The sequence below is a fragment of the Perca flavescens genome, chromosome 10, assembly GCF_004354835.1.
Source record: "Perca flavescens isolate YP-PL-M2 chromosome 10, PFLA_1.0, whole genome shotgun sequence".
Classification (NCBI taxonomy): Eukaryota; Metazoa; Chordata; class Actinopteri; order Perciformes; family Percidae; genus Perca; species Perca flavescens.
Window position 1 is genome coordinate 27,959,137 of NC_041340.1, and position 12,767 is coordinate 27,971,903.

Sequence of the window (12,767 nt, forward strand, 5' to 3'; positions counted from 1 at the left end):
AACATTTGTGTACTCACATTGAATTATATAGCTAGAGTACCTGAGTTGGTTACTCGCAAAAACAATTGAGACATAGCCAGTAAAGTCCCGACTGGTCCTGGCTAACGCCGCCATGCTAACGTTACCGGGAGGACCAGGCAAGCAGCCCATGGCTGTTTACAGAGTGTAGCCTCTTCAGCGGCTGGAGCCGACAACGGTGAGTTATTTTAAACCACGAGAGGGGGGCTGCAAATCGGAAAGAGAGGACTGTGAGTTTGCAGTGTGTTTAGCGATTGTTGCCGTAATTCTAATCCAATGAAGTGTGTTCCGTCGGCAAGGTAGTGGTATTTTTAGCGGTTCGTATTGTAATTCTAAGCTGAGGAAGTGTGCCTGACTGGCGTGTGGAGAGGACAGTGAGGTTGTTGTGTTTTTAACGGTTCATACTGTAATTTTAAGCCGAAAAAGTGTGTCTGTCAGTTGGTTACAGAGCTCCGCGTGAGCACGGGCTTTTATGACTGTCAATATAGCCAGCATCTACCGTTAGCTACTCCGCTGTGCTGTGGAGTAATGTCTGGCTATGTGAGAACAGCGTCTAGCAACATTGTTGTGAATGCTGCGGTCTCAGCATGGCAACCCCCGTGAACTTCGAGTCTGGGCAGGAGGGGGCGGGGGAGACGACTCTCCAGTATTTTGAATTGGTAGTGCAGTAACTATTTTAACCGCTAGCTGCCAGTATTACATACAATATTACATATTGCACCTTTAACTGCTGCTCAGATCTCTGCAGGGTAAATCCAGACAGCTGTCCAATTTTAGTGAATGTTGCACCACTAAAACAACTTTTGAACATACAAAACAAGTTCCTTCCCGAAGCTATTTTGCAGCTACACTGTGGCTCCATCTGGTGCTTAGCGATAAAGATTGGTTTAAAGACAAGCCAATAAACCAGAGTACGTTTTTTCTCCCATCCCGGAATGCTGTGTGGACTAGCCAGACCCTCCTCCGCAGTAATGTGGAGGAAGGTCTGGCAGTTCGAGAATACATTATGCAAGTAAACGAACGCTGCATTCCTATGGATTTAAATAAGTAGCAGATGGATAACACGTTTTGGACGGCACAGGAAAACAGACGAACAAAAATGCCAGGACAGCAAAACGAAACACACATGACAAAATGTTGCTATGGTGACAGTGTATTGCTTACAAAGAAATGGAATAAAATATATTAAAGAAGATTATTACATTTCAAATTTTTTTCTGAAATTATTCTAGTAATGCACGTACAGTAGCTTGTTGTAATATCTTGGTAGGATTTCAAACTCTAGTCATATAATTCCTGGTGACAAAATGATTAGCTTCTTGATCTCCAGATCGTCCATGTTTTTTTCTTGTCTGAGGGAACTACTTAACATCCGGTTGTGAATTCTGTTGCGGAGGGCGGAAAAAAGTTAAAATATTTTAACTTTGGACGCCAATGCCATCTATCGTTACCGTTGCCGGTATTCTCTGCCTGCCTCACCTAAATTTACCTTCCGGCTCTTCACTTTCCACTAAGATGAAATCCGGTTTGTCGTCTACAGTCTGCCTGAATCCATGTGAATGCATCATAAGACGGTGAACATGCATGCTGATGTTAGCATTTAGCTCAAAGCATGGCTGTAGACATATTATAAATAAAATGGTTTACGAAGCCATTACTACAATAGATCCACATCAACCTCTCTTAATATAACGATCGATTACATTTTGTTGTTGGGAATTTTTTATTTTGATATGACAATGGTCGTTACTGCACATACATTTGAAAACACTGAGTAAAATCACTCTGCATGGTCGGGTTACCTCAGGTACAAGTTACAACGTCAACGTAAGTTTATTTTCTGTTTTGCATTTCTGATAATATATATACCACGTGCATTTTGATACTTTGGTTCTGCTTGCTTGATGCAAAATGACGTTATGTTACTGTTTTAATCAGGGTTATTTCTGTACAGTAAGGTTGAACTTTTAGCTAGCTAGCTAAAGTTAATAGATTAGAAGAAAAAAAATTGCGTCAAAAATTTGAAGGAAAGCTCTGTTGTTAATTTCACTTTAAGATGCCAAAGAGAGAAATAGCTTATTGAAAAGTAGAGGAGAGGAAATGAAGTTAAATTTGCCATGTTTCTGTAGAAAAAGAGATCCCATCAGGTTAACATTAGCCAGTGATGCTAAGTTTATTTCAGTGGCTTAGTTACGTTATTTTAAACGTACAAAAGTGAATGTAAAACATACTGGCTTGGTCTGTGTGTATGCTGACTGTGAAAAAAAAAAATGGTCAAGCCGTTCTTACTGAATACAGCACAGCAAGTAAATGATCCAAGCTAGTTGTACCAGACAGACACATTGCAAATGGCAGCCTACTGCTATGCCATGTATACCAGCTGTGTACAGGTCCTTTACTTAAGTAAAAGTACTAACACCACACTGTGAAAATATCACTACAAGTAAAAGTCCTCAATTGAAAACCTTACTTAGTTTTAGGTGATTATACACTAATGAAAACATAGTTATGAATATTATTTTCCATTTCTGCCAGTAGATCCTCCTAAACCCTTGGTATATTTAACTTGATTGAATATTGAACAGAAAGCCTCTCATGCAAGTCCAGTCTTGTCAGTTAAGTTATTTCTGCTCATACACATATAAATGCATCTGTATTTTGTTGTTATGTCTTATATATATATGTTTCAATTTACAGGAAGCCGAACAGTTCAGCATTGAGTTCTGGTGTCATGTCAGTTCCAGGAGATGCTGCTGGAGGAGCCACTGCAGTGTAAAGAAATGACTGGTCTACGGTACAACATTCATCTCATTTAGGCAAGTAGGAATCTATGTATGCATGACATAATGTTGTTTGTCCCTATTCTCAATATTTTAAAAATCATTGTTTTAATATCACAAATTGTGTCTGTTCATTTACAGAGGGACCCAATTCTTAGGATGAGCCAATAAAGTGGACAGTTGAGGCAGGACAGATTGACGGGTTTCAACGTTTGTGTCATCAGGGAGAATAGTAGGCCTCCTTTGTTATGAGATGGTCATGCAAAAATTGCAACTTTAGAACATCAACATGTTTAGAGCTCTTAAAGCATTATCGATTGAAATATCTATACACTGGTCAGTCATTACCCTGCAAAGGTTGGGGTGCACTTCGCACACATTTGTCTAGAGATCATACACAAACTGAACATTTAGGGCAAATTGTTTCATTTTCATGTCTTGTATGTAATTCAAATAGGTTCCACACAGAGAGGCAATATTTTGAACACCTCGGAGCACATCTGAAAAAGCACGAAACTGTTCATTGTGTTTTTAAAGATTGTGACTACAGTAGTAATATATATTCAACTTTTGCTTCACATAAAAGTAGGAAGCACAATCCTCATTGCCTTGACGATTTTAAACATACAGTATTTCAGACGCATTCAAGTCAAGCAACAGAACATAATACTTGGTTGGTAGATGAAAGTGAAGTTACTTCTGATGAAACATTTGTCAAAGAGGGTGAAGATTTAGTTCAAGTCATCGTTGATCAGCTTGGTTCCTTATTGCTTAAATTAGACTGCATCTTCAACGTACCTAATAGATGTATAGATGAAATTGTAGAGGAGCTTCAATTTATTACTTGTTCAGGATCTGCACCCATTATTAAAAACATTGTCCATAACACATCAGAAAACCATAACTGCACTGTTGAAGAATCTCTGATCACAGATTTGGTAAATAACATTTGCAAGTTAAATCCTCTGAGTGTAGCCTTATGTGAAGAAGCTCCTCTTGGCACAGCATACCATAGAAATAGGTACTTAAAGGAACATTTCTCTGTTGTTGAGCCGTTAGAGTATATACTTGATGTGAAAGAGGGGAAGACGTTCCAGTATGTACCAATTTTGGGGACATTCAGGAGAAGGTGTTAAAGACTGCAAGACAGTGTGGATCTTTATGTTAGTATGCTAGTTTTTGTGATGGTTCCCACTTCAAGGAAAACAACTTTCTCTCTGGAGAGGAGTTAAGACTTTCACTTCTACTTTATTCGGATGATTTCGAAATTTGTAATCCTTTATGAACCTCTCGTAAAAAGCACAAGGTAACAGGTATCTACTGGGTGTTGGCTGATATTCCCTATGTATTAAGGTCTACGTTATCATCAATTTACTTAGCTGTTTTGTGCAAGTCAGATGATGTGAAGAAATTTGGCTATCCTCGAGTGCTCGAGCCATTATTAAGTGATTTGAAAAGCTTTGAAGAAGATGGTCTTTTTGTGCCCTGTTTGGGAAGAGTCGTAAAGGGAACTGTATTTTCTGTGATTGCTGATAACCTTGGTGCCCACTCAGTTGGGGGGTTTGTTGAAAGTTTCAGTGGGTCGTACATTTGCAGATTTTGTGTTGGAGATCCCAGTTTCAGGAACTTGAAGTCAGGACAGGAGCATTCCCTGGTAGAACAAAACAACAACACCAGTTGGACGTTGAAGCAGCATTGTCTAATAACACCCATAGCCATGGAGTTAAAAGGCTTTGTGCAATACCTCAAAGATTAAATCATTTTCATGTGACAACAGGTTACCCACCTGATGAACTGCATGATTTACTTGAGGGTATTGTACCTGTAGAATTAGCATTGTGTTTAGAAATCTTGATTAAGAAAAAATATTTCTCTCTTGAAGGGCTCAATAAAATTATCAAACAGTTCCCATATAAGTGGAAAGACAGGACAAATTGTCCTCAAGGTGTACCACCGAGCTTTGCCTCTCGTAAAACCATTGGTGGTAACGCACATGAGAATTGGTGTTTACTGAGGCTGCTTCCACTAATGATTGGCCCCAAAGTACAGGAAGAGGAAGAGGTATGGCAGTTGTTGATGACACTTAAATATGTTGTTGAGTTGGTTATGTCACCTACCCACACAGATGAAAGCATTGGTCACCTAGAAAGCCTGATCGCTGAGCATAGACATAGATTTTGCAGTGTTTTTCCACAAGGGAAATTGATTCCAAAACACCATTTTGTAGAGCATTATCCGCAGCTCATTAAAGCACTTGGCCCATTTGTGTCCTTATGGACGATGAGGTTTGAAGCTAAGCACAGCTTCTTTAAGAAGATTGTGAGACAGACTAACTGCTTCCGTAACATTTTGAAGTCTATGGCAAAAAAACACCAGTCCATGATCGCTTACCATCTCCATGGTTCAAGTGTCAAAAAACCTGCTGTCTCTGTATCAAAGATGTCAAGAGTTCCATTAGAGGTTGTAAATGAGAACATACAGGAATTTCTATCACAGAAATTTCCTGAAGAGACAGTTGTTCATTTGACAAACCAGGCAGAGTTTCAGGGAACCAGCTACAGTATTGGCATGATGTTGGTATATTGCTCCACTGGTGGGTTGCCTGACTTTGCTGAAATATTGCAAATCATCGTTGTTCGTGACTGCTTGGTGTTTACAGTGAAATTGCAAAGTGCATGGTACTGTGAGCATTTTAGATGTTTCAAGTTGGAGTCCACAAGCATAGTCAAAGTAATTGAGCAGTCACAACTCACTGATATATACCCATTGAGTACCTATGCAATGGAAGGCGATCAAATGGTTTCTCTTAAACACCACATCTGCTTGTCAAACTAGGTAAAGTATCACTTAAAACAGTTTGAAAGGATTTATTTGTGTATTTATTCCAGATTTAAACCTTTTTAAAAACAATATTTATTGTATACTTTTTCTGATCTGTCTAGAGCATGCATTAATTATTGGCACTTGTGGGAAAATATATTGTTTGCTATTATTGAATCATGTCTTTGTTCTTTGTTTTGTCTTGCAGTTCTGCTTGCCCAAGGTTGTGATGATGTCTGCACCCACTCAACTGCGAGTTATTATTGAAGAGACTAAAGTTCACAAGTTGACACTACTAGATGGAATCCCTAGCACAGTAGATGAACTTTTGGCAGCTGCACATGATCATTTTCAACTCCAAGGGAGTTTCACTGTTATGTACATGGACAAAGATTTTGATAACCAATTCTTCACTCTAACATCAACAGATGTAGTTAAGGACAAAGACACAATCAAACTAGTTAAAACAGAAGAACCTTCTGTTTTTCTTACATTGACTCCCATCAATGAGGTTGCTGCTTCCCCCCCTCCAGTGTCACTGGATTTGTCTTTCCAGGATGACAGTTCCTCACTCCGTTCATCTGATACCATCATTTTACCACAGCCCTCAGAGTATCGATCAGAACCATGGCCAACAAATTTTGTGGTACCCACTTTTCCATATAATATCGAAATGCTTCTTCAAGCAGGAAATAAGGCTTATGAAAGCGATGGCTCGCTTCTTCAGAATCCCAGCATGAACTCTAACATACTCGAGAAACTTGCTGAGGCAATATTCCACTTCACTGCCTATCCTACTGGTCTTCACATACTGGCAGTTGTAGAAGCTCTGATAAAAAAGCATCCATGCCTAAGGGAGCCCGGAACCTCATTCTCAGGCTTGTACGGGTGGCAGCAGCGTCTTAAATACAAGATGGCTAATTACCGTTCTAAAATGAGAAGGCTTGACGTACCTGGTGAAAAAAATCCTGCCAAAAATTGCAAGAGACCAAAGAGAGCAGAGGTGAACTACCTTCCTCCACATCCAAGTGGAGAAACGAACAACAGTCTGGAGATGGAGAGACAGGAGCTTCTTAACGAAGTGAAAAAGAAGAACAACACTAAGGTGATTCAAGAAAAAATGGAAAAAACATTCTCCTGTCGAAGGCTTGAGGTAGTGAGTGGGAGTCCAGCTGCTGGCGACTTTCAAGAGAGATGGCCTGCTTTGTTTTGTGAAGCTGAGGTAGGTGAATCTATAAACCCTCAAAGATGCTTGCTCCAATAGACAATAAGAATTTGTTTTAATAAAAGATATTATGGACTACTATTCCTGACTGACACATGAACATACATAAACTTGAAATGCACTTCTCTCAAAGTTAAATGTCGACAAATAGTGTTCCTCTTGATCATTGTGCTAGTATTTGGTCAATTACCTGATGTTGTACTTGTGAGTCTTTTGTCAATTCAGATAAAGGAGGAATTCAGGAGGATTACTACAATTTCCCTGGAGCAGACCTTCATGTACAAACTCGACCACTTCACACCAAAACTTATTGCCCTGATGAAGGCCAAGGGAAGAGTTGTGGGGACCAAGCTGAGGCCAATTCTTGGACAAACTGAGTCAGGTGTCTTCGGTAAAAAATTGTGCGTTTTCTCTGCTCTGTCTCCCTTTTTTAACATCTCTTCCCAATATGAATGCACGTACAGCACAAATCCTCACACTCAATGATAGCTACATTTCTTAACATCATCTGCCTTATACAAAACAACTACATAAATTGATAATGAACACCTTAATAGATGGGATATCAGCCAACACCCAGTAGAAACAGGTTACCTTGTACTTCTCACATATGTCAGAATCATCAGAGTGAAGTAGAATTGAAAGTCTGAACTCACACTTGGTAGTTTCTATGCCCCTGCACACTCCATCTTTCTACACATGCTATGTGTACTTAAATGACTGCTTCTTTCTTGCAGATGCATGCTCTCATTTGACAATTCATTGTGTATGAATAATGGTTAATTATTAATACAATATTAATCTGTTCACAGAACCAAAGCATTGAGATGAGACGTGAAGCTATTATCCGCAGCCTCATACTCTACCTTGGTGAGAAAGAAGAGGAACTTTTTGAAGATTGCCTGGTAAAGCATGAATTTTAATTTTTCTGTAAATGTTTCCTGTAATAACAAGGATTACAATTTTAATGTGTTATCATTCAAGTGCAAGCTAAAGTAAGTGAGAAAAGGTGCAGAGGCACACAATTTATGTTGACATTGTAATGATTACATTCAAGTAACATTTATTCGGGGGCTACCATCTGTGCAGTGCAGCCATCTTGTGTCTGTGTGTTCTACAAATGTTTTGCTAATATTGGCTTACTGTAAAATAGATTTAAATAAATGTAACATAATCTGAACTCTCCTTAATGATGTTCCTTTTTAGTGTCTTCATCCCCAGATAATAAAGTCTCTTTTTGTTTATCAATGGATTGTATTCATTTTTTTGTATGCAGGAGGACAACCGCAGTGACGCCACTCAGCACATTCTCAAGATCCTGGTGGTCCATGGTGTTGATGGAGAGCACCCAGTGGATGTGTCCATCATGCTTGAAGGCAAGGAGATGTTGCCAGGATGCGGCAATGCCGCTAAAGCTTGCACGCTGCTAATGGGGCTCATTTATGCCCTCAACCCCCGACACTGCGTTACACTTTTGAAGTGTTTCAGAAACTGTTCCTAGAACTGGATGGGATTAAGCTGTCCCCAAAAGTACAAGCCTGAAAGTTAAAGCTGCTGTCTTAAATGCTGTACAGTTCAACTTGTCACTGGTCAACTATTTGTGGGAAGTTGCCAGTTTTGAATGTTTTACATTTTGACTATGGCACCTGTTCTTCCTGTCATTGATGTTTATTACAGATAAAGGGTAATAAAAACATTGTTGTTTTATTCTTTATTTTAAACGTTTAGCACCTTAAACTATTGATCAAAATGTTTTAATGCATTGTTTTAATGGCATACTTGCACTAGTCCAAAGTGCTGATTTGTATGTTGGAATTGCACTGTTGTAAGGTTTTAACTGAATATTTAAAAAAGCACCTTCTTTTTGTCATGTGATATGGCCTTTTATTTTTTATGTATCTTGGGGAGAAAAGAAAATTGAAATGCAGTGTATACTGTAATTTCTTTCTTTAAGTTTTTTCAAAACAGCAAGAGCATATCTAATATGCATGCGTTTTTCATTAATGCCAATCATGACATGTTATATTTTTGGCTGCTGCTTCACTTTGAATGCATGTTACACAGTTGAATTGTACATGTTAGTGATTCATTGGTGTTAATTACAAAAATAAAATATTTAATTAAATATTTCATTTCAATTGCGTGCTTTGTGGTAAAAATATATGCATACAGAAAATTATTTGGTAAAAAAAATCAAAACAAAATTAATAACATTTACATAATGGTAGTGAATAATATAAATGCATACATATAACTAATTTAAAATGTCGAACAGAAAAAATGTAATAAAATTTACTTATTTACTTCATAACAGTAAATATCACTGATATGTAAGATTTACTTAATATTTTGATGAAAACTGTCTTGTATATGAAAATATTGAATTGACTTTACTCAGTTAAAATAAATATAACTTGCAATGTAGATATAATTAAATAACATTTCTTAATATTTTTACAAAAGTTCAGTTCAGTGGTAAGTAATTTCTACTTGATACTGGCAAGTGAGCTGTACTTGATATTTCAGCAGTAATATTTACTTAAAAATTTTTGTGCAAATTGTTACAGAGATTATATTAAGTAAATCTTACAAGTTGTTTTTTTCAGTGTACTGTAAGTAAAATTAAGGGGGGCTGAAGTGTCCCAATTACTCAAATCACCTCACTAGTTCTTACATTTAATGTCGCAGTTGCACCATTTTAGGTAGAAGGGTTAGTTGTTGCAGATATGACAAAAGGGTGGCGATCAACATACTATGTTATGTACATATGTAGTCCCACAGAATTTGGAAAAGCTCTGCTCTGCTTAAATGCTCTTGAACAAATCTCTGCTGTCTTGTGATGCAATCACTAACCTTTTTTTGCACATGGACCAATAATGATGTTTCTTACAATTTAACCCCCAATCTCAAGTACCATTTAATTGCTGTAGATAAGAGGCAGAAATCATCAGCCTCAAATTATAACTAATTATATAAAACTCCCTGAAATTAGGTGAGCGAGAACATTTCAATTATGACTCTATTGGACTCTGCAGGTTATCTTGTTCGAAAATGACTCCAAGTTTAATTATATTTTATATATTCATTCACTTTCGGCGCTTTCTGGGCAACCAAACGTGCCCATTTCCTCGCCCAAAAGCATCTCGAACTGCAGAAACCCTGCCGTTAAAAAACAAAGGTTCATAAAAACATTTCAGAATGTTGGGTCAGCCTCTAGCTCACCCAGTAAGAGCGTTCGCCCCATGTTGTCCTGCAGAGAATCCGACCTGCTGCCCTTTGCTGTGTGTCATCCCCCATCTCTCTCCCCCTTTCTTGTCTATCCACTCTCACTACTTATTAAAAGGAAAAGCCCCAAAAAATAATCTTAAAAAAAAAAAAACATTTCAGAATGTCAATCATGCAAAGGTTATATGGGATCCAAAGCTGAAACCGAGAGGACTTTTTGGTGGACACTTAAACATCAGAAGTATTGCTTCAAAGACTGAGAAGCTTAATTACTTAATATTGAACTCAAACCTGGACTTTTTGTGCATATCTGAAACATGGCTATAACAGTTAACCCCAACTAACATTTTTACAATGGCTGGGTATTAGAGGATGGATACCCGACCCGAGCCCGACAGGACGGGACGGGACCCGACGGGCCGGGCCGAGTTCGGACAGATATTTAGAAATTATGTCTGGGTTCGGCTCAGGCTCGGTCACCGGTCACATCAGCGCAATAAGGCATTGAACATTTTTTTTTTTTAACTTACATTTTTATTGAGTTTTCACATGCATATAGACAAAACAACTATTCAGTCCACCATTCCATTTGGCATTTGTTCAGTTGGTGTCACGTTGGTATTTTCCAGGACCTACAGTAAATAGATATTTATATTTTTATTTTGTCTGTAGTAATTTACATAATTACTGGAAATGTTACAAACTAAAGGTACGTAATAGTCCTGAAGTTTTACAAGTTTTTTTTTTATCAACAAATTGGAGGTCTTCTCTTTCCATGAACCTACTGTACATTATCTCTAAATAAAAATGAATGTGGTGTTCCCATTGCTGACACCTCCATTACTTTGTGAAAAACAGCAAGTGTGCAGTTTTACTATAGTAAAGGAAGTGTTTTTCACATTTTCACAACTATGTATGTAACGTCAGACATCTTACCTGGACATATTGGTATTTTTGCACTTACACCTGTTCGCTGTTTCTATCAATCGGTACAATGTATAACTGTTGCAGTTTCTACAAGATTTTCTGTTTGATTTGCACATCAAGCTCCATCTCCTGCATTTTGCGTTTGTTTACAGTAATTGTATTATGACCTCTGCCAAATCTATTTATTTTTTGGGATAGATAGTGTATAGGCCCCTGACCGTTTGTGAACTCTGTAAAACACATATCAGTTATATAAGTTATAGACCACACTCTGTAACTTACAAAGACCCAACAATTCCAGTAATTCAGAAACCAATACTTTGCTAAATACAGCAGGAATTCTGCATGGTTTGAATTTGTTCTACTTACTATGTTGGCAGGCTGGATGTCGGGCCGCACAGCGTCTGGGTCCTATTAAAAATATATTTGCTATGAGCACCACATCACTGACTTCTATTATACATTATGTATTAAATAAGATTTACATGTTACTGTACCACCTTCTTGAGTCCACTGAAACTGACTCCTCATTATCCTGTCCTTCAGATGTGCTTTCACCCTGCCAGATTCAATTTGCTAGTTGATTTTACGAACGTTCTGATTGTCAGACGTCACTGGTGGGCAATTAGCCTAGAAATCTAGAAGCACCCTAGCGGCAGCAAATGTAATTTGCAGCCAGGGTCAGTCTAGCAACTCTCCATTGGCTTGCGAGCTGGAAAAACCTAATTCTGGTCAGGCCAATCACATCGTGTATAGAGTCAGTGGGTGGGCTTAACATAACGATGGCAGAGTTGTGACGGTTCAGTGTGAATTCCCTGCTTCTTGGAAACAAAGAAGATGGCTGCTGCTGCTGGCGAACAGCAGTCTTTCGATATGCCGATATGCAGCCCTAGTCTGCATATCGGCGTAGCTGTGGTCAGCTTTTTATTCACTTTAAGAGTAGCATTCATTTGTATGTTTAACAAAAGCGATAAATGGCGATTGATAAAAAAAAAAAAAAAAAAAAAAAAAAACTTCCGCACATTATTATTATTAGACTATGATGGTTGTCCTGTTGTGTAGACTCATTTTTGATGAATGAGAGCGGTCAGCGCTAATCTCCTGCACTTCATAATAAAAGTCAACTTGTGTTTCGCCAGTGAAATGCTTTTAATATTTGCATATTAAAAGCGATATGCAGACTAGGGCTAGGTCTATGCAATTCTTTGATTTAAATAAATCAGCAGAAGTGAAAAGAGTAAAAAAATGTTCTACTTAAGTAAAAGTAGGCCTACTGTTACTTTGTTTACTCAAGTATAAGTAAAATAGTAAAGGTAGCTTATTTAAAATGTAGAGTTACTTAGTTACTTTTTTAACCTCCAAAAATCACATTTATATTGATTTTATATCTTATTTATACTAATTATAGCCCTGTTTGTTTGACAGATATTGTTGTATTAAATCGGAGTCTTTTGCGATTTGATAAGGGAAAGCCATATCATGGTTTCGATTTTAGTTTGTTTGACAGATATTTACCAAAGCACTGGCGCAAAACAACGTTAGAGACCTTTTATGTGAAAATGAGAAATTTTGAAAATCTTTTCGCTTCATTATTATTATTATTAGACTATGATGGTTGTCTTGTTGTGTAGACTCATTTTTGATGAATGAGAGCAGTCAGCGCTAATCTCCTGTGATCACTTCATAATAAAAGTCAACTTGTGTTTCGCCACAAGTCCCTGCTGAGCACTAACCTGACTCCGCCAGATGGATTGCTTCGCATTTGCTCGGCA

General features: G+C 37.9%; 1 protein-coding gene across 3 annotated transcripts; it reads left to right on the forward strand.

Moving 5' to 3' along the window:
- Window positions 1–2,882: 2,882 nt before the first annotated feature.
- LOC114563006 (uncharacterized) lies at window positions 2,883–8,843 on the forward strand. 3 transcript variants are annotated; one of them, XM_028589751.1, is made up of 4 exons: window positions 2,883–3,030; window positions 5,827–7,244; window positions 7,656–7,748; window positions 8,120–8,843. In XM_028589751.1, exon 2 carries the CDS (start codon window positions 5,848–5,850, stop codon window positions 6,880–6,882), a length of 1,035 nt encoding a protein of 344 aa, XP_028445552.1. In that variant the 5' UTR covers window positions 2,883–3,030; window positions 5,827–5,847; the 3' UTR covers window positions 6,883–7,244; window positions 7,656–7,748; window positions 8,120–8,843. The 3 variants fall into 3 exon arrangements, with proteins under 3 accessions (XP_028445552.1, XP_028445553.1, XP_028445551.1); XM_028589752.1 differs by having other exon boundaries at window positions 5,827–7,234; XM_028589750.1 differs by having other exon boundaries at window positions 5,827–7,225.
- Window positions 8,844–12,767: the final 3,924 nt, after the last annotated feature.

Excerpts from the sequence above, each read along its gene's own strand:
- LOC114563006 (XM_028589751.1), top strand. The coding sequence starts at position 5,848 with ATGATGTCTGCACCCACTCAACTGCGAGTTATTATTGAAGAGACTAAA.